The 23,246-nt window shown below is 36.1% G+C and overlaps 1 protein-coding gene across 3 annotated transcripts in view; it reads right to left on the bottom strand.

Annotated features, from left to right (window-relative positions):
- Positions 1–23,246, bottom strand: part of TASP1 (taspase 1) — a 303,312-nt gene that overhangs the window by 220,906 nt on the left and 59,160 nt on the right. For all 3 annotated transcript variants that reach the window (XR_004679429.1, XM_035005826.1, XM_035005827.1), the window contains one exon: positions 9,437–9,516. Coding sequence is in view for 2 of the 3 variants with exons in the window: in XM_035005826.1 (XP_034861717.1) it covers positions 9,437–9,516 (80 nt within the window). In the remaining variant the exon portion in view is untranslated. The remainder of the gene's footprint in view (positions 1–9,436; positions 9,517–23,246) is intronic.

The raw sequence follows: 23,246 nt of genomic DNA, 5'->3' as shown, positions 1-23,246 counted from the left end.
AATATGATATATAACTGAATTTTCAATCAAATGCACTATTCTTAAACATGTCCAATTATCATTGCTTCTATTAAACTGTACTGATGATCCTTCGTCAACATAAAAAGAAAGAAAAATAGTATAAAGACTCAAAAGAGGGGCGCCTGGGTGGCTCAGTCGTTAAGCGTCTGCCTTGGGCTCAGGTCATGATCCCAGGGTCCTGGGATCGAGCCCCGCATCAGGCTCCCTGCTCGGCGGGAAGCCTGCTTCTCCCTCTCCCACTCCCCCTGCTTGTGTTCCCTCTCTCGCTGTCTCTCTCTCTGTCAAATAAATAAATAAATAAATAAATAAAAAGATTCAAAAGAAAGAAATAAAACTATCATTATTCACAAATGATGTGCTTATGAATTTAGCAATCAACCAGAATCTATAGATAAATCTACAGATAAATCTATAGATTAATAAAAGGGTTCAGTAACATAGCTACACAAATATATGTGTATATGCATACACACACATATGCACATATACACAAACATACATATATGAAATACAATTATATTCACTGGCAAAAAACATTTTGAAAAATAATTTGGCATCATCTGGTAAAGATGAAGATAGAAAGACACTGATCCAGCAATTCTACTACAGTGCATGTATTTAGAGAAAGCCAGCTGACACAGAATATATGTACAAGAAAACCTGTAAGTATGTTATAACACCAACATAACGGTCTACCTACAGGAGGTATGTCTACAAGAGTTCACAATAAATAGGTTAAAGAAGCAAAATGGAGAACGATATTATTTACAATACCAACCAAAATTGCAAAATATCCAATAATAAACTAATCGTGGTCTGAAAACAATACTGTAGTAATGACATAGAAATGAACCAAAAAAAAAAAGTTAATAGAATTAACCATCAAATTCAGAAACAAATTCATGTATATTCTAATGGAATTTGAGAAATACAGTGATATTTCATACCAGTAGGAAATGAATATGTTATTCAATAAGCTGTCTTGGCATGATGTTATCTATTTGGAAAAATAAATTAGATTTCTACCTCACACTACACATAAAAATGAAATCTTAAAGTATTGATGATTTAAATATATAAAATCTAAAAAAAGGGGGCCCAAAAAAGTTAAACCATCACACAACAATATAGGCATAAATATCAGGTTTTTTTGAGAGAGACTTTATTTTTTAGTTTAATTGGTTTTAAAGAAGATTTTCCATGAAATGTTATCAAATGTTATAAAATGTTAACAGAATCTGTTAAAATGATGATTGACCGATATAATCACATAAGATTTAAAATGCCCATAAGGCAAAAGACATCATATACAAAGGTAATGATAACTTATTTAAACTTTTTAATCATATGCAAATAGCTATAAGACAGGATTAATAAACTAAATCAGAATGATATAATACAAAACTAGTAAAATGGAGTTAGAGAGAAGATGGCCAAGTAGGAAATGCCAGGAATTCATCTCTCCACCTAAACAATAATTGGCCTGCCAGAATCTAATGCAAAAGTTATGGAACTCTGGAGTCTATTTAAGGCTGTTACTTTCAAAGGAAGGCTTGAAGTAAACTGTCATTACTTGGGGTTAATTTCAGCTCTTACTGCAGTAGCATCTACCCATTCCCCATCCCCATCCCTTTGGCAGACAACCATGCATGTATTCCTAGAGCAGACTGCACACAGCCTGTGAGAGCCAGCTTGGGAAATAAAGACCCTGTCCTCCAGATTCTAGGATGTGCTCTGATTGCTTCTTGGTCACAAAGTGCAGACAGAGAGGCAGGCATATCTTCTGCCCTGCCTCTCCAGATGAATTGACTTCCAGGGAATTTAAAAGGCTGGTGCTTTTCCCCCACCTTCAACTTATCTCTTTTTCCCCTGTGGGAGACATTTAAGGAGATATACAAATGGCCAATAAGCACATGAGAAATGTTTAACATCATAATCATTAGGAAATACAAACCAAAACCACAATGAAATGCCACTTCACACCGATTAGAATGATTATTATTTAAAGAAAATAAATAGGTAGCGAGTGTTGGTAAGGATATGGAGAAACTGGAACCCCTGTGCACTACTAGTGGAAATTTAAAATGATGTTGCCACTATGGAAGACAATATGGTGGTCCTTCCAAAAACTGAAAATAGAATTACCATAAATCCAGCAATTTCATTTCTTAGTACTCAAAAGGAATGAAAGCAGGTATTCTAACAGATATTTGTACATCTGTGCTCATAGCAGCATTATACACAGTGGCCAAAGGTTTGCAGCAACCTAAGTATCCATCAATAGGTAAATGGATAAACGAAATGTGGTATATATATTGCAGCATATTTTTCAGCCTTAAAAAGAAATTCTTTTTTTTTTTTTAAGTAGGCTCCACACTTGGCGTGGAGCCCAATGCAGAGCTTGAACTCACGACCCTGAGATCAAGACCTGAACTGAGATTAAGACTTGGATGCTTAACTGACTGAGCCACCCAAGTACCCCACAGCCTTAAAAAGAAATTCTGACAGATTCTACACCATGAATGAACCTTGAGAACATCATGCTAAGTGAAAAAAGCCAGTCATAAAGGGACAGATAATGTATGGTTCCACTTACATGAGGTATCTACAGTAGTCAAATTTTAATGATGGAGATCAGAATGGTGGTTGCCTGGGGCTAAGTTGCCAGGGGCTAAGCGGAGGGAATTACTGTTTAATAAGTAGAGTTTTAGTTTTGCAAGATAAAAAGGGTTCTATAGAAGGATGGTAGCGATGGTTGCACATAAATGTGAGTACACTTAAGGCCACTGAACAGTACCATTAGAAAATGTTTAAGATGATAAATTTTATGTTATGTATATTTTGTCAAAACATTCAAAAAGAATTACAGAAAAAAATGTACACAAATGTTTATAGCAGCATTATTTATAACAGGTCCAAACCAGAAACAATCCAGATGTCTTTCAATGGATAAATGGTTAAACAAACAAATAGTTAAACTACACCCATAGCATGGATTACTTAGCAATAAAATGGAACAAGCTATTAATAAATACAACCACCTGAATGACTCTCCAGAGAACTATACTGAATTATTAAAAAGCTGGTTCCCAAAAGGTTACATAGTGAATGATGCCATTCATATAACATTCTTGAAATAGCAAAATTATATTAATGGAGAATAGATCAGTGGCTGCCAGGGGTTAAGGAAGGCATGGAGGTGAGTGGGTATGACTATAAAAAGGCAAACTGAGATATTCTTGTGAAGATGGAAGTGTTCTGTATCTTGACTAAATCAACGTCAATATCCCAAACGTAGTATTGCACTATAGTTTTACAAGATTATTACCATTGGAGGAAACTGAGCAAAGGATCCATAGGGATCTCTCTCTATTAATTCTTACAACTGCATGTGAATTTATAATTACCTAAAAATTAAAAACTTAAAACAGAGCACTAGGTGTTATATGCAACTAATGAATCATTGAACACTATATCAAAAACTAATGATGTACTATACAGTGGCTAACTGAACATAATAAAAAAATAAAATACTTGAAATAAAAAATAAATAAATAAAAAGTGTAGGGGGAAAAACTTAAAACAGCATAACTGGCCATATTTAAGAGCAAAGTACCACATACCAGCTACAATAAAATTCTAAATTAGTACACAAAATGTTTTATCAATCATGTTGTCTTTCAAAGTATCCTACTCAAAGGCAGAAAAGCTGTAAGAACAGAATCCAGTCAATAGAAAAGAAAATAGGATTCCTTGTGGCAGAATCACACCCATAAATTGATAGGACAGAACAATGTCTGCAATCTACTCTTTACTTATATTTAAACATATACCTTAGGTCCATTCAAAGCATAAAACAGCTGAAAATTAAAGAATAGATGGTAGCAACTTTGTAGCACAAACTACTTAAGGTTGGCCTTTACCAAGAAACAACAAAATTATTTTCCTTTCAATTTCAACTTTAATGAATCTTCTGGAAGAACTCAAAAGCATGTACAAGCTTTATTCCAGGCATTGTTAAAATTGAATGTACATTGAAATTACCTGCAAAACTTCAAAAACTTCAGATGCCTGGGTGTCAGCTACAGAGTAGCTGATTTTGGACGCAGCCACGGCTTCAGAGTTTTTCAAAGCTCTCTAGGGATTCTAATATGCAGCCAAAGTTGAGAACCACTGCTCTAATGGTTACACCTAACTCCAGATTGGATCAATCACTAAAATCACAAGTCAGTGCTAAAGAGCTAGACCTATTAAATTCTGATGAAATCACATCACCAGGATCATTTTCATATCAAACATATTATTAACAGTAAGAATTATATTAACATTTGAGTGTTTCTATGTGCAAATTGGAATAAGAATTCTTTATACATTATCTCAAGTAATCACAATCTGTCCATAAGAAAAGTTTCTTGGAGGTAACTTGTCCATGGTCACACAAAGATATATGCCTCTAAAGCCTATACTCTGAGCTACTATGTGGTCAGTAATGGCAGCAGCTTTACAAAGACAGACTTCGCAAAAGTAGACAGAGAGTAAATGTCTTGGGAGGGGAAACACAAATAGCCAGCATAATGGTAAATGTACATTCTGATTCAGCAAATCTACTTCCACCTAGATAAACAAAACACTTAAGTACAAAGGGATATGTATAAGAATATTTGTGAAATCATCAATGTTAATGGCAAAAGCTAGAAACAACCTGAATGCCCATCAAAGAGAAATAGCTAAATAAATATGATAAATGCTATTCAGCAGTTTAAAAATTAATTGATCTATATATATCAACATGGAGAGATTTCAAAATATTTTGCTGACTGACAAAAAATTAGAAGTATCATATTATACCACTTATCTAAAAACTTACTAAAGATACTATAGAGTATGATACCATTTATCTAAACCTAACAAAAATAATAATACTACATATTCCAGCATTTCTGTTGACACAGAAACAAGTAAATTCAACAAATAAGTGTGGCTATGGGAGTGGACAGGAGAGGCTGGGGCTGAGAAGAGAAGTAAAGAGGAAGGTTAGGTTTATGTAGAATGTTCCAATTTTTTAAAAGGTAACATATTCCTGTACCACACAATTAAAAAGTAACAAATACAATGTTTAAGTAATCAACTCTCTTTTATAATGTGAAATTTGTTATATTTTTTAATTTATATTTGTTATATTATTATAGCTGTTAATAGTACACATTTACAAAACATAGGTTCCAGCTCCTGGTAATGGAGTAGCTTATATAAGACTAACCCACAGACCAATAACAATTACAAACTCTAGTCAGAATTTTTTTAATTAAAAAAGAAAGCTATTTGAAGGCTAGTGACAAAAAGCTGGCAGAAATAGGAGAGGATCAACCACAGAAAGAAAAGAAACATACTGGGTGAGATCCACATTCATACAGCTTTCCCCATGAGGCACTACAGTCAAAACTGTAGATGCACAGCAAAAAGATCTCAAATCGAAAACTACAGTCTTGCCGGATGGAGATGAAGGTGTTTGGGGCTACTGAAGCAACTGGAAATTGAGGGAGGAATCCTGGTAAGGAGAAAGCCACATACACAAAAAAAGGGAAGCCCCCAAATCTATATAAACATGCCTTCAAATTCTTGAATAAGCCCTTAACTGTTCATACAAGATGCAAGATTCCATAGAGTTTAGTGAGGAAAATAACAGCTGAAAAGCTGACACAGATTTTGAGAGATACTTACTGTAGAAGAGACAAAGTTTCAAGTTTGAGACTTTTGAATAAAACCCTAGAAAGGCTATATCTTGGGAAGAAAGACCACAGGCTAGTACTAAGGTTTCTAAGTTTAAGAACAAAACTGAAATAGACTCACTTTCACAAAGCCTAAAAATCAGTCTATGACAAATACTGTATGATTAAGGAGCTACCTAGAACAAAGTCATAGAGAAAGAAAGTAGAATAGAGGCTACCAGGGCCTAGAGAGAAAGGGGAATGGGTAGTTTAACGGGTATAGAGTTTTCTGCTTGGGATGATAAAAAAAGTTAATGGAAATGCATAGTGGTGACGGTTATACAAGACTGAAATGTATGTAGTACCACTGAATTATATACTTAAATACTGTTAAAATAGTAAATTTTATGTTATATATTTTTTACCACAATAAAAAAAAAGGAAAAAAAGTGCTAAAAGAAAAAAAACCTGACAATGTAGAAGTCTGTATCCAACAAGAAATTATATTTCAAAAGTAAAGGCAAAATAAAGACTTTTTCAAATAACAAGCTGATTTTTCACCACTACACCTACCACATTATCAGAAATGCTTGTTCTAAGGTGAAGGGAATAATACCAGATAGAAATTCACATCTACATTTGGGAATGAAATATTAAGTATGTGAGAAACTATGTAGAAGATTATTTTAGAATAAACCTGAGGAAGACATTCTGAAAACTTTTGGAACACTGAAAGGGAATAAAAACCTACCAATGATACCCTCCCAAAACCAAAAAAGGTTTGATTGAGGATTAGACAAGTGCCCAATATAGGACAGCATTTAAATTTTTTTTAAATCTAAATAATAGTTATAATTTCTCCTCCCAAATTCACCATAGGTCAATACTATTCTTTTTTGTAAAAAAAAAAAAAAAAAGTATTAGTCATTGATGAATCCCTAGAAATTAAAACAAATAAAAGCCAAAATTACAAATTCATCAGAAGTAGAAGGTTTAGGGACGCCTGAGTGGCTCAGTTGGTTAAGCGTCTGCCTTCGGCTCAGGTCATGATCCCAGGGTCCTGAGATCAAGTCCCGCATCAGGCTCCTGCTTCTCCCTCTGCCTGCCACTCCCCCTGTTCATGCGCGCTGCGCTCTCTCTTTCTCTCTGACAAATAAATAAATAAATCTTAAAAAAAAAAAAAGAAGTAGAAGGTTTAGGGGCGCCTGGGTGGCTCAGTTGTTAAGCATCTGTCTTCGGCTCAGGTCGTGATCCCAGGGTCCTGGGATGGAGCCCCGCATTGGGCTCCCTGCTCCGCGGGAAGCCTGCTTTTCCCTCTCCCCCTGCTTGTGTTCCCTCTCTCCTGTGTCTTTCTCTGTCAAATAAATAAAATCTTAAAAAAAAAAAAAAGAACTTCTGCTTGAATCATTTATTCAAGTAGAATTTAATAAAAAAAAGAAGTAGAAGATTTAGGAGATAAAACTGAAGACATTTCTGAGACAGTAGGACAAAAAAGATTTCAAAAAGGAGAAAAAATAATTTTTGAAAAAGATACAAGGGATTGGAGCATAAGACCCAACATCCAATTCACAGAAATTAGAAAAATAAAATAGAGGAAAGATAAGGGATGAGATTAATACACAATTTTTTTTAATTTCCCCAAAACTAAACCACATGAATTTCCAGATTAAAAGTACTCAATACTCAGTAAGTATCAGGCATATTGAATAAAAAAAGACCCATTATAAGACGCTTCATCGTAATATTAAGAACACAGGAATTAAGGCTTCTTTCCAAAGACGAAAAGTACACCACAAAGAACTGGGAATCAAAATGCATAACAGCAAGACTGAAAACTAGAACATAAGAGAACAAGTTCTTCAAAACCTAGGGAAAACAATTTCTAGTCTTAATTATACCAAATAAGGGAATAAAACAAGAGAGAGAAAAAACACATGAGATTCAGGAAACAGAGAACCTGATATTGGAGAAATGAAAAAGAAATCCAAAATGATGGTGAGGTAAAGACCAGGGATGACAGTCATGCAGCAGGCTTACTGAACACCCATTCTAGATGTGAAGGTGCCAAGTGGCATGTCTCCAAGGAAAAACAAAATGGAACTATCAAACGACCAGATTTGTCTGGGTGACATAAGAACTCTACATAAATTCCACTGGGAGATTTTAAGACAGAATTAGTGGTAAGGACTATGAGAATTAGAACTCTCATACTTCCAGTTTGCCTACCATGCATGTATTTCCTTTCCCTCCAGCCTCCCTATATTACCACGTTCAGCTACGTAAGTGCTCACTTTGAATATAATGTTATTAAGAACTGATCTTTAGGGGCGCCTGGGTGGCTCAGTCGGTTAAGCAACTGCCTTCGGCTCAGGTCATGACCCCAGGGTCCTGGGATGCAGCCCCATGTCTGGCACTCTGCTCAGCAGGGAGCCTGCTTCTCCCTCTCCCTCTGCCTGCCACTCCCCATGCTTGTGCTCGCTCTGTCAAATAAATATATAAAATCTTTAAAAAAAAAAAAAAGAACCTTATTATATACCTGCTATGGTATATAATCATTTCTTTTTTATACAACTTGGTCTCCTTGGATTTAATGATTCCCCATTTTTTCATTTGATTATTTATAGTCATAGATGACTATGATAGAAAACAAAAATTTAACTTAAAAAATAAGTAGTATATGTTTTCAATATTTGTCTTTATGCATAAATATATAGCTATGATTTCATTTTTAAAATAGACATATAAAATATACATTCACACATATATATTTATAACTCATTTTTCATTTTTCAAAGTCATTAGATTTAATCATTATCAGACATTAGTCTTGATAACAATTTCTACTTACTACATAACATTTCATCATATGATAATTTACTTACATTCCTCTCTGTTGGATGTAAGATTTTTTTTCAAATTTTTTGATATTCTTAATAATGCTTATTGAGAACTACATAAATTTTTGTCTATATTTCTAATGTCAAGTTCTACAAGCAGAGTAAGTTTAAGGCTTTGCTCTATATTACTTAGCTGTCCTCCAAAATTTCTGCCAATTTATATTGTACCTCCAATATATTATGTTCATTTCATCACACACTTACGAGCAGTAATACAGTATTTTTAACTCTTTCACAAATTACAAGGGAACAAATTTAACATGTACTCATTTGAATTTCCCTATTAGTTATGTTCTATTATCTATTTATGACTTTTGATCATTTTTCTTTGGGGGTATTATTTGTATGGTTTTTAATTTAATATACCTTTTCATAGATTAAGGATATATATCACTTTGTCATATTTATGGTAAGTGGTTTTTATCAGTCTTAACTCTTATGTAGTTACTTTTGTTCTTCCTTCTCTTGCACTTGGTCCCTAGAAAAGCCCTCCTCAGGCCAAAGACAGATAAATGTTGACCTGTGTTTTCTTCTCTCTCTCTGAGGGGGGTAGTATTAAGGTTTTATTGTTAGTAATTATTTTAAGTAACCTAAAAGGGATCCTTTAGCAATACTTCTATAAAAGCATGAGAATGGGGGGATCCTCAGGAATATAAAAATGCCTTAAAATCAAATAACTTTCTATGTATCTTTTAACTATAAATATTTTGACATATAAGCTTCCTTTTTTAAATATCAGAGTACTATGTGGATTAAAGCAATGTAACACTTCCAGGTATATATGCTTAATTTTGAAAAGTTTTTACTCACTTGTGGTCATGATGTTAGGAGGGCAAGAGGGTATTCCATGATCTACTGCCCATCTGTAGGCTCCTTCTCCAACTAAAAAGCTAACAACAGAAAAATTATTCTTTTAAAAATTCAGTATCATCTTCTTCTACATATTCAATAAATATAAATCATACAGTAAGGCAACTGAAAAAATGTCTTGCATATAGATATAATTCTAGGTTTACCTCAAAATAATAATATGGCTATATGCCCCAAATTTTAAAATTTTCCCCGAGTTAGAAATTTTACAATTGAAAATGGTACAATTTCATTTGCAATAACCAACAACTAAAAACTGGCAAAATTCAACATAAGAAGTAAAAAAATAGTTGATTTCCCAGTGGAAAATATTAAGATTTATCTTGGATCACCACGGTCACAAGATCCATTTAATCAGGTTAAGAATTAAAGTTTCAGTGGCTGTTTTCAGATTTGGTAATCTTGCCTACTGTAACAACTGGATCTACTCAACATGAGTGAGTGCATCCAGAGATGCCCCAAAACAATGAAATGTACTTATATTTGCAAGCCTTGGTGCAACAAAAATATACATATGACCTATATGTATGCCCCTCAGATCATTTCTACTGTGGTAAGTACTATGGTGTGTAACAAAAGTAATTTTTTAAGCCCTAAACTGCAAGTTTTAACATGAAGAAGTAAATAAAAGGATATTGTTAGCTAACTGTAAAAAACTTATTTTCAAAGGTTTCAAATAGCATTGAGGATAATTAACCACTCCATTCATTCCCTAACCCAGTAATAGCAAGCAGTTACCATAATAGTCACTTCATCTCCTTCCATAGCCAACTTCTTAAAGATCTCAGCGGGCTAGTAATGGGTTTCCTTGAACTTGTGCCTGCTCATTAGTTTTCTGCTCCCTATTTTTTGTTTCTGTTCATCTAATCATTCCAACACTAACACTCAAAGTAATGCACATTGAAGTCTTTAGATTCATTTGTTAAGAAGACCAGCAAAACAAAATCTAAGGAGCCACTCAAAAACATCCAAATAGTTCTAGTGAGAAACTAAATACTTAAGTCCAATAACTATTTTCCAATATACATAAAGGTAGGAGGCATTGAAAAAAGAGGAGGGCCAACAAGAATAAACAACTTTACCCCTTCAAACTTCTATATTTTTTAAATTCTAAAGGATTCTGAAAGTAGAAAACAGTTTGTCCTATTCTTCTATCAAATGAAGACCACTGCATAGAATATGCAAAGAAAAGCTGTCACATAAAGTTCAAATGGAAGAATAACTGAAATAGAAACTTGAATGCGAGTTGAGCCGTCCTGATGGCATTTTTAGCACTTCCTTCTTCCAGAAAAGGAATGTGATATAAGAAATAACTTCTCTTCATGTGAAGATGTAAAAGAGATGCCAAAGTAACATATTAAATGATCAGAACAGAAGTTTGAAGCTAAATCTTAGCACGCCCATTGGTCATCTTGGGTTCAATCCCCATATCTGGAATCAATGGCATTTTACAAAATATTCTTAGTTTTATTTTTCATTTCTTAAACAGTCATTGCTTTTAAATTAAATCAATTTGCCATTGGCTGCTATGCAAGTTTTTAAAATAGTTGAGGCATTTTACAATATTCACAGAAGGTGACTATCTGAATGCCATCTTACGGATAAGAATACTGAATATCTAACCTTTTCTTACTATCAAAAACTACCTGTCTAGTAGTTAATAATCACACAAAAATGGCATATAAGTTCTTTTGAAATCATTTTAAAATTCTGAAAAGCTACATGATACTAACATGTCCAAAAAAATCACTTTCTAGAACATTAAATGCAGTATCAACTTTCTTTCAGTCTTACTGACTCTCCAAGGAGAAAACTTTTAGATAAATTTTGTCTCAATCAAGTTAGGAAATCCCATAGACTCTACCTTTGTAATATATCCAGAATCTGACCACTTCTCACCACCTCTCCTGCTACCACCTTTGTCTGAACTACCATCATCTGTTACCTGGACTGTTGCAATGGACTCATTACTTTTATGTATGCCTTGCTTTGTTCCCTGCCCCAGTCTATGCTCACCAGCCACTGACATCCTTGTAAAACACAAGTCAGACAATGACATTCCTCTTCTCAAAACCTGGACAAACCTGAAGTTTTCATGAGAATCCCAAGTGATCTGATCCTTTCTGCTCCCTTCTTACCTCATCTCTTAGTCTTCTTGCCCCCTGGCTTACTCTACTCCAGCCTCCCCAAAAACAAATATGCCAAGGGACTTCCAGTCTCAATCCTTCACCCTGAATGTTCCCTCTATCAGGCTCATCCGTATTTCCCAAATGGTAAATTCCCTCATCTGCTCAAATGTATCCCCTTAATGAGACCTATTTAAAACTGTACCCAACTACCTATCCAGGACTCCCAATCCCTGCCATTTTGCTCTTTCCACATTTTTCTTTTTTCTACCTTCTTACGTACTAGACACTTTATAATTTACATATTATATCTATTATTCACTTCTATCTTCCCCAAAGAAACTGTAAGCTTCATAAGAGTGGGAATCTTTGTTTTTTCACTGATATATCCAAGCATTCGCGACAGTGCCTAAAGCAAACTAAGCATCAAATAAACATTGGCAAGATATTAAACAAATAGTAATAAACTACGGTGTCAAAATTCCTTAAGGGACAGCATTTTCCTTGTGTTATACTTAAAACAAGTCCAACATGATGTAAAACAAAAAGCAACAACACTCTACTGAGAGCAGCCCTGAGGAGGGGTGATTGAAACCCTCAACAAGCTGTACTCTAACTGCTGCTGCCAACACTAGCACAGCCAAGCCTCCTAGAAAGAGCTATTTGGGCAAATAGGAGATGTGAACTGCAACCTCATGGATGGCAACCACCCATTTCCAAAGAACCATGACTTTATCATCAGTCTAAAAATGTGTCATCTTGTGATTTAGAAAGCTCTCAAGAATGCTCAGAGATCCCAATAATCAAAATATGTTATTCTGGATGAGAAAGATACAGGAGAAAATGAGAGCTGCTTCTTTGCACTTAAAAACTGATTTCTATCTATTTTACCTATTGCTTCCTTATTCATCATAAATATACAAAATTGAGGAAAGACAAATTAGTAGGTATTGATCATTTAAAGCTTATAGACATATAAAGTGAAAATAAAGGGGAACTTGTATTTGGAAATAACATACCAACCAAATTAAATAGTAAGAATTTAACTCTTTAAAAGATTTTTTAATTTAATTTCAATTTTTTTACATTTAAAAAATGACTTTTTGGACACATGGGTGACTCAGTCGGTTAAGCATCTGCCTTCGGCTCAGGTTATGATCCCAGGGTCCTAGGATTGAGTCCCATATCAGACTCCTTGCTCGGTGGGGAGGCTGCTTCTCCCTCTGCCTGCCACTTACCCGGCTTGTGCTCTCTCTCTCTCTCTCTCTTTCCCTCTCTCTGACAAATAAATAAACAATATTTAAAAATAAATAAATAAAATAAAAAATTATTTCTTAAAAAACAGAATCTCGACATAAGCAATTGACACAAAAAAATGAACAATCTTTAGAATCAAAATATATCTCATCAATGTTCCATTTCTCTGGTTGTCTTATAAAATGTTTTCTATTATTGTTATTTTGGTCTTTAAACTTTGGTTTAAATGGGAATCTATCTAAATCTCTACCTTCTGATTAGTTAATAGATCTCTTATGTTTCTTTTAATCTTTCATTTTTTAATTGTCTTTTTTTTAATTGCCTTTTCACATTCATACAACAAAAGTAGCACAAATTTGAGCAAATTTATGAAATATAATAGATTAAATAGTACTTTAAAATAAACAATGTACCAAAAACGAAATTTGTCTCTGAAAAAAATCCTAAGGTCTAATGAGCACCTTAAGGTTTCATTTATACTAAACATAAAACAATCTTTGTCTAGCTTTTCCTTTCTCATCAAAAGAAACATAATTTCCAAAAATTATAACTTCTATATTGGGAGTCATTAAAGTTTTTCTGTAAAGGGCCAAATAGTAAATAGGTTGGTTTTGTAGCCACAATGTTTCTTTTGCAACAACCCTATTTGGCCTTTGCAGTGCACAAGCCATAGACAATACATATACAAATGGGTATGGCTGTGTCCCAATAAAACTTTATTTACAAAAGCAAGCAGCAGACCAGATTTGGCCCATAAGCCATCGTTTGCCAATTCCTGTTCTAAATGATAATGCCTATCAAGGCTATACCCTATTATCATAATGGAAAAAAAAAGATTCAAGCTATACTTTTATAAATAAAATAAAGAAACTTGCGTAAATCTGACACAGATTATGATGGTAGTCCCACCAAGTTTATGAAGATACCAAATACTCTACGAATCTGACCAAACACCAAAACTGAAACAATACAACATTATGGTGGCTATAACCAAAAACTAAGGTATATGGATAAATGAACTTTTTATTTAAAGAACTCTTAAAAAACACCTATTGTATGTAATGCCTTGCTGTCCCCATACAGTGCTAACAGATAACACCAGAGGACCATGATTTGTAAGTGTTCCATCTGCCTTTGACAGTTTTTGTACCTTTATGCCTGGCACACAGAAAATGAGCAATAAATATTTGTTGAGTGAAGGGGAAATTAATGAATAATTAAATAGGTGTAAACAGTTACTTCTCATTATTATAAAAGGATTCCATTTTCCCTTTACTTCTTTTTTTTTTTTTAAGATTTTATTTATTTATTTGAGACAGAGAGAATGAGAGAGAGAGAGCACATGAGAGGGGGGAGGGTCAGAGGCAGAAGCAGGCTCCCTGCCGAGCAGGGAGCCCAATGCGGGACTCGATCCAGGGACTCCAGGATCATGACCTGAGCCGAAGGCAGTCGCTTAACCAACTGAGCCACCCAGGCGCCCCCATTTTCCCTTTACTTCTAATCTGCTGCTTCTAATGTGATATGAAAGGACTCCAAATTTTTCTAATAGCCTAAAAGTGGTCAAGTGTGGGACTCAGTTTCATTATCTGCAAAATGTGTCTTCTCTTCATAAATCATCGTATTATTTGTATGAGTTAATGCACGTAAAGCACATAAAACAGTGCGTGATATAGTGTACAAATGCAACAAACGTTAGCTATTACCATTACAGAAATTAGATAACTAGACTTATTAGGGTCATATGAAAATAAGCTCAAAGTAAAAACATGATAAATTTGGTTTTGTTTATTTAGGACACTCAAGGAATTTTTTTCTCAATTACTGCAGGTATACAATAAACTTCCAGGAATGTGAGAGATTTCTGCTTCTGGACAACATGGAATAACAGGGAACAAATTTACACCCTTGCCTGAAGAAACTGTTTTGAAAAATCAGACAAAATGTAGGAAACAATAGTTTTCAGATATTAGTAGACAACATAAAGACAGTGATCCTTGAGAGAAAGGAAACAAAAAAGGTAAACCCTATGACTGGCCCAGCTTACCACCTAGACAGGTTCCAGGCCATGGAACAGAAAGGATTCAGGCAAAGCCCAGCAGTTTCTCAGTTGAAGAGAAAGAGCTGGGCATCCAGAATAGCCCTGACAGCCAGGGTTCACAGGAAAGAGTACTAGAGAGGAGAGAGCTGCAAAGAGAAAGGACTCTGATATCTGCACAGTCCCCCCTAGTCTTCAGCTGAATAGAGATGAGTGTATGTGTAATAGGAAATCACCCAAGGCCTGGGAAAGAATATCGCAAAAGTTTTAGAGAAAACAAGCCCCAAGTTCACAAAGGGACAGGAACAGCTCAGCTCCTATTCCCATCAGTCAAAGTAAGAAACCTCATTCTAAGTACTTCTGATATAGTACTCCAAAGAGTTTTACCCAATAGAAAAGCAAAATTAGCTCAAGGCTAAATACTTCTTTAGTTTCATGTAACAAAGTATAAAGCAAGACCTGAAAGGATGAACCTGTCTCTAAATAACCTAACCACACCCTAGAATAAAGCTCAAGAGTATTTATTAAAATTGTAAAATATGTGGCACCAAATAAGGTAAAACTCACAATGCCTTGAATGCAATAAAAAATTACAAAGCATGCAAATAAGCAAGGAAATGCATCCAATAAAGAGGAGAGAAATATTTCAATTGAAAACAACTCAGAAATGACAAAGATGATAGTAAATTAGTAAACAAAGATATTAGCAATTATTATACTCTATTCAAACGTTCAAGAAGCTACAGGAAAGAGTAAACATGTTAAGTACATACAGAGAAGACACTTTATAAAGCTGCAAAAAAATCAAACTTCTGAAGATGTCTTACAATGTCAGAGATGAAAAATAAACTTGATGTGATTAACAAGTGATTAGATATTGTAGAAAAATAGTGAGCTTGAAAACAGCAACGGAAACTATTCAAAACGAAACAAAGAGAAAAAGGAATAGAAAAAGTAAACAATTTATTAGTGATCTGTACAACTTCAAGAGGTCAAATACACATACAATTGGAGTCCCGAAGGATATAAGAGGAAACAAAAAAAAATCTGAAAACTTAATAGCCAAAGCATATTCCGAATTTGATAAAGTATCTTTCCCTACATATCCAAGATGTAAAATAAACCCAAACCAAAGATTTTATAAGAAAACTACAGACCGGTGGGGAGGAGAAAGATGGCAGAAGAGAAGGAGACCTAAATTTCGTCTGGTCCCAGGAATTCAACTAGATAGGGATCAAACCATTCATAACACCTGCGAACTCAACAGGAGATTGAAAAAAAGGATAGCAGCAACTCTCTCAACAGAAAAACAACCACTTTCAGGAAGGTAGGATGTGCGGAGAAGTGAATCCAAGGCGATATTCGGGAGGATAGATGGCGGGGGAGGGGCCTCCATCAGCGACTACTGGCAACTGATAGAGCAGCAGAGCACAAAATCAGAAGTTTTAGAAGTCTGCTCCGCTGAGGGATGATGCTCCAGTAACTAAGCGGGGGGTGGAACCCTCACTGGGACAGTGTGGTCTCAGGACCCTCGGGGTCACAGAAAGACCAGGGATGCCTGAGTGCGGCAGAGCTCCCAGGTATCGGAGCAAGGAAGCCGGCTGCAGAGACAGAGCCGAGGAAGGGGCTCCACAGCACATTCGGGCCACTACTCTTCCAGCAGGGACCCAACAAGCAGAAGATACAGGGAGAATCCCCTTCCTCCCCCAGGAGAAGCGGTGCAGGAGCGCACCACAGGGATCTGCTGAGTTTGGAGACTCCAAACGGGGTCATGTGCCAGAAACAGAAACGCTTGGTCACAGGCGGGGTGAGCACAAAGTGCGGCCGGAGACTGGGGAGACAGGAGTGACTGACTGCTTTCCTCTGGGGGCTTACTGAGAAGTGGGGCCCCGAGTTCCCAAATCCTCTGGGGCAGAGACTGGGAGGCCGCCATTTCACTCTCGACCTCCAAAGCTGTACAGAAAGCTTACAGGGAACAAAAGCTCTGGAGAGCAAACCCAAACAGATTACTTAGCCCAACCCGGCAAGGGTGGGGCAATTCCGCCTCCGACAAAGACATTTGAGAAACACAGCAACAGGCCCCTCCCCCAGAAGATCAGCAAGAACCAAGTTTAACTATCAATGAGAATAGCAGAACTCCAGCACTAGCAGAATACTGCACATAGAATTCATGGCTTTTTTCCCATGATTCTTTAGTCTTTCAAAGTTAAAATTTTTTTTTAAAGCTTATATTTATTTATTTGACAGAGAGAGACACAGCGAGAGAGGTAATACAAGCAGGGGGAGTATGAGAGGGAGAAGCACACTTCCCGTGGAGCAGGGAGCCTGATATGGGGCTGGATCCCAGGACCATGGGATCATGACCTGAACCGAAGGCAGACACCCAACAACTGAGCCACCCAGGCACCCCATCAAAGTTCATTTTTTTATAACTGTTTTTTTTTTTTTTAAGTTTTCTTTTTCCCTTTTTCAACCAACATCTTATCAATCCCTTTTTTAAAAAATCCTTTTTTATTTTTCATTTTTAGAGTCATATTCTATCCCTTCATAGTAGTTAACCTTATTTTTGGTATACATATATGTAAGTTGTTCTCTCTTTAAAATTTTGGGATACAATTTCTTCTAACAGACCAAAACATACCCTAAATGTCTAGTGTATGGCTTTATTCTAGTCTCCTGCCTGATCACATTCTCTCCCTTTTTATTTAAGTTCTTTCTTTTTTCAACCAACTTCTTATCTTATCAATTTGTTTTGTAAAATCTTTTATAATTTTCATCTTTACATTCATACTCCATCCCTTCATCATATTAACACTCATTTTTGTACATATATAAGTTTATATTTGTTTAAAATTTTGGGAGGCACTTTCTTCTAACAGAACAAAATATGCCCAAAATCTAGTGTTTGGCACTAAACTATGCATCAGCCTGATCATATTTGATCATATTCTGTTTTTCTGGTTGTTCGTTTTTATTTGTTTTTATCTTTTTCTTTTTCTTTTTTTTTTCTCTTTTTTCTTTCTTTCCTTTTCTGTTCCCCTGGTTTCAGGTCTCTTCTGATTTCTTTAGTGTATATTTTGTGGGGACGTTCTTACCCTGTTAAGATTTTGTTCTCTCATTCATCTATTCTCCTCTGGACAAAATGACAAGACGGAAAACATCACCTCAAAAAAAGGAACAAGAGGAAGAATGGAAAGCGAGGGATCTAATCAATATAGACACTAGTAAGATATCGGAACTACTATTCAGAACGATGATTTTAAAGACACTAGCTGAGCATGAAAAAAGCACGGAAGATATTAGAGAAACCCTTTCTGGAAAAATAAAAGAACTAAAATCTAACCAAGTCAAAATCAAAAAGGCTATTAAAGAGGTGCAATCAAAAATGGAGGATCTAACTGCTAAGATAAATGAGGCAGAGGAGAGAATCAGTGATATAGAAGACCCAATGATGGAAAATAAGGAAGCTGGGAAAAAGAGAGATAAAATACTACTGGATCATGAGGGCAGAATTCGAGAGATAAGTGATACAATAAGACAAAACAATATTAGAATAATTAGAATCCCAGAAGAAGAAGAAAGAGAGAGACGGGCAGAACGTATATTGGAGCAAACTATAGCAAAGAACTTCCCTAATTTGGGGAAGGAAACAGGCATCAAAATCCAGGAGGCACAGAGAACCCCTCTCAAAATCAATAAAAATAGGTCAACACCCCGACATCTAAGAGTAAAATCTACGAGTCTCAGAGACAAAGAGAAAATCCTGAAAGCAGCTCGGGACAAGAGATATGTAACCTACAATGGTAGAAACATTAGATTGGCAACAGACCTATCCACAGAGACCTGGCAGGCCAGAAAGGACTGGCAGGATATATTAACAGCACTAAATGAGAAAAATATGCAGCCAAGAATACTACACCTAGCTAGGCTAGAAGGAGAGATAAAAAACTTCCAGGACAAACAAAAACTAAAGGAATTTGCAAACACAAAACCAGCCCTACAAGAAATATTGAAAGGGGTCCTCTAAGCAAAGACAGAGCCTAAAAGTAACATAGACCAGAAAGGAGCACAGACAATATACAGTAACAGTCACCTTACAGGCAATACAATGGCACTAAATTCCTATCTTTTAATAGTTACCCTGAATGTAAATGGGCTAAATGTCCCAATCAAAACACACAGGCTATCAGACTGGATTAAAGAAACAAGACCCATCAATATGCTGTCTGCAAGAGACTCATTTTAGATGCAAAGACACCCCCAGATTTAAAGTGAGGGGGTGGAAAACCATTTACCATGCTAAAGGACACGAAAAGAACGCTGGGGTGGCAATCCTTATATCAGACGAATTAGATTTTAAACCAAAGACTGTAAGAGATGAGGAAGGATACTATATCCTACTTAAAGGGCCTATCCAACAAGAAGATCTAACAATTATAAATATCTATGTCCCTAACATGGGAGCAGCCAATTTTATAAGGCAATTAATAACAAAAGCAAAGAAACACATCAACAACAATACAATAATAGTGGGGGACTTTAACACCCCACTCACTGAAATGAACAGATCATCGAAGCAAAAGATCAACAAGGAGGGTGCCTCGGTGGCCCAGTCATTAAGCGTCTGTCGTCAGCTCAGTTCATGATCCCAGGGTCCCGGGATCAAGTACCACATTGGGCTCCCTGCTCGGCAAGAAGCCTGCTTCTCCCTCTCCCACTCCCCCTGCTTGTGTTCCTGCTCTCGCTATCTCTGTCTCTGTCAAATAAATAAAATCTTAAAAAAAAAAAAAGATCAACAAGGAAATAATGACTTTAAATGACACACTGGACCAAATGCACTTCACAGATATATTCAGAACATTCCATCCCAAAGCAACAGAATACACATTCTTCTCTACTACACATGGAACATTCTCCAGAATAGATCACATCCTGGGTCACAAATAAGGTCTCAACTGGTACCAAAAGACTGGGATCATTCCCTGCATATTTTTGGACCACAATGCTTTGAAACTAGAACTCAATCATAAGAGGAAAGTCGGAAAGAACTCAAATACATGGAGGCTAAAGAGCATCCTACAGAGAATAAATGGGTCAACCGCAAAATTAAAGAAGAATTTTAAAAAATTCACGGAAACAAATGAAAGTGAAAACACAACTGTTCAAAATCTTTGGGATGCAGCAAAGGCAGTCCTAAGAGGCAAGTATATAGCAATACAAGCCTTTCTCAAGAAACAAGAAAGGTCTCAAATACACAACCTAACCCTACACCTAAAGGAGGTGGAGAAAAAACAGCAAATAAAGCCTAAACTCAGCAGGAGAAGAGAAATAGTAAAGATCAGAGCAGAAATCAATGAAATAGAAACCAAAAGAACAGTAGAACAGATCAACGAAACTAGGAGTTGGTTCTTTGAAAGAATTAATAAGACTGATAAACCCGTGGCCAGACTTATCAAAAAGAAAAGAGAAATAACCGAAATATATAAAATCATGAATGAAAGAGGAGAGATTACAACCAACAAAAAAGAAATACAAACAACTATAAGAACATATTATGAGGAACTATATGCCAGCAAATTAGATAATCTGGAAGAAAATGGATGCATTCCTACAGACAAATAAACTACCAAAACTGAACCAGGAAGAAATAGAAAAGCTGAACAAACCCATAACCACTAAGGAAATTGAAGCACTAATCAATAATCTCCCAACAAAAAAAAAGCCCAGGGCCAGATGGCTTCCCAAGGGGAATTCAACCAAACATTTAAAGAAGAATTAATACCTACTCTTCTGAAACTGTTCCAAAAAACAGAAATGGAAGGAAAACTTCCAAACTCGTTTTATGAAGCCAGCATTACCTTGATCCCAAAACCAGACAAAGACCCCATCAAAAAGGAGAATTACAGACCAATATCCCTGATGAACATGGATGCAAAAATTCTCACCAAAATACTAGCCAATAGGATCCAACACTACATTGAAAGGATTATTCATTACGACCAAGTGGGATTTATCCTGGGCTGCAAGGTTGGTCCAACATCTACAAATCAATCAATGTGATACAATACATTAATAAAAGAAGAACAAGAAACATATGATCCTCTCAATAGATGCAGAAAAAGCATTGGACAAAGTACAGCATCCTTTCTTGATTAAAACTCTTCACAGTGTAGGGACAGAAGGTACATAACTCAATATCATAAAAGCCATCTATGGAAAACCCACAGCAAATATCATTCTCAATGGGGAAAAACTGAGAGCTTTCCCCCTAACGTCAGGAACACGACAGGGATGTCCACTATCACCACTGCTATTCAACATAGTATTAGAAGTCCTAGCCACAGCAATCAGACAACAAAAAGAAATAAAAGACAACCAAATCGCCAAAGAAGTCAAACTCTCACTCTTTGCAGATGATATGATACTTTATGTGGAAAACCCAAAAGACTCCACCCCAAAACTGCTAGAACTCATACAGGAATTCAGTCAAGTGGCAGGATATAAAATCAATGCACAGAAATCAGTGGCATTCCTATACACCAACAACAAGACAGAAGAAAGAGAAATTAAGGAGTCGATACCATTTACAGTTGCACCCAACAATATAAGATACCTAGGAATAAATCTAACCAAAGAGGCAAAGAATCTGATCTTAGAAAACTATAAAATGCTCATGAAAATTGAGGAAGACACAAAAAAATGGAAAAACATTCCATGCTCATGGATTGGGAGAACAAATATTATGAAGATGTCAATGCTACCTAGAGCAATCTACACATTTAATGCAATCCCTATCAAAATACCATCCACTTTTTTCAAAGAAATGGAACAAATGATCCTAAAATTTGTATGGAACCAGAAAAGACCCCAAATAGCCAGAGGAACGTTGAAAAAGAAAAGCAAAGCCGGTGGCATCACAATTCCGGACTTCCAGCTCTATTACAAGGCTGTCATCATCAAGACAGTATGGTACTGGCACAAAAACAGACACATAGATCAATGGAACAGAATAGAGAGCCCAGAAATGGACCCTCAAGTGTATGGTTAACTCATCTTTGACAAAGCAGGAAAGAATGTCCAATGGAAAAAAGACAGTCTCTTCCACAAATGGTGTTGGGAAAATTGGACAGCCACATGCAGAAGAATGAAACTGCACCATTTCCTTACACCACACACAAAAATAGACTCAAAATGGTTGAAAGACCTCAATGTGAGACAGGAGTCCATCAAAATCCTAAAGGAGAACACAGGCAGCAACCTCTTCGACCTCAGCCGCAGCAACTTCTTCCTAGAAACATCGCCAAAGGCAAGGGAAGCAAGGGCAAAAATGAACTACTGGGACTTCATCAAGATAATAAGCTTTTGCACAGCAGAAGAAACAGTCAACAAAACCAAAAGACAACCGACAGAATGGGAGAAGATATTTGCAAATGACATATCAGATAAAGGACTAGTATCCAAAATCTAAAGAACTCATTAAACTCAACACCCAAAGAACAAATGATCCAATCAAGAAATGGGCAGAAGACATGAAGAGACATTTTTCCAAAGAAGACATCCAAATGGCCAACAGACACATGAACAAGTGCTCAGTATCGCTCGGCATCAGGGAAATCCAAATCAAAACCTCAATGAGATATCAACTCACACCAGTCAGAATGGCTAAAATCAACAAGTCAGGAAACAACAGATGTTGGCGGGGATGCAGAGAAAGGGGAACCCTTCTACACTGTTGGTGGGAATCAAGCTGGTGGCAACCACTCTGGAAAACCGTATGGACGTTCCTCAAAAAGTTGAAAATAAAGCTACTGTACGATCCAGCAATTGCACTACAGGGTATTTACCCCAAAGATACAAATGTAGGGATCCAAGGGGGACATGCACCCCGATGTTTATAGCAGCAATATCCACAATAGCCAAAGTGTGGAAAGAGCCAAGATGTCCATCGACAGATGAGTGGAAAAAGAAGATGTGGTCTATATATACAATGGAATATTATGCAGCCATCAAAAGGAATGAAATCTTGTCATTTGCAACGACATGGATGGAACTGGAGGGTATTATGCTGAGTGAAATAAGTCAATCAAAGAAAGACATGTATCATATTACCTCACTGATATGAGGAATTCTTAATCTCAGGAAACAAACTGAGGGTTGCTGGAGTGGTGGGGGGTGGGAGGGATGGGGTGGCTGGGTGATAGACATTGGGGAGGGTATGTGCTATGGTGAGCACTGTGAATTGCGTAAGACTGTTGAATCACAGGCCTGTTACTCCGAAACAAATAATACATTATATGTTAAAAAAAAAAAAAAAAAAAGGAAGAAGATAGCA

Source organism: Mirounga leonina, unplaced genomic scaffold (genome assembly GCF_011800145.1).
Source record: "Mirounga leonina isolate KUSES-001 unplaced genomic scaffold, KU_Mleo_1.0 Mir_150, whole genome shotgun sequence".
In the NCBI taxonomy this organism is placed as follows: domain Eukaryota; kingdom Metazoa; phylum Chordata; class Mammalia; order Carnivora; family Phocidae; genus Mirounga; species Mirounga leonina.
The sequence above is the reverse complement of the archived record's forward strand: the minus strand, read 5'-3'. Positions and strand labels throughout refer to the sequence as shown.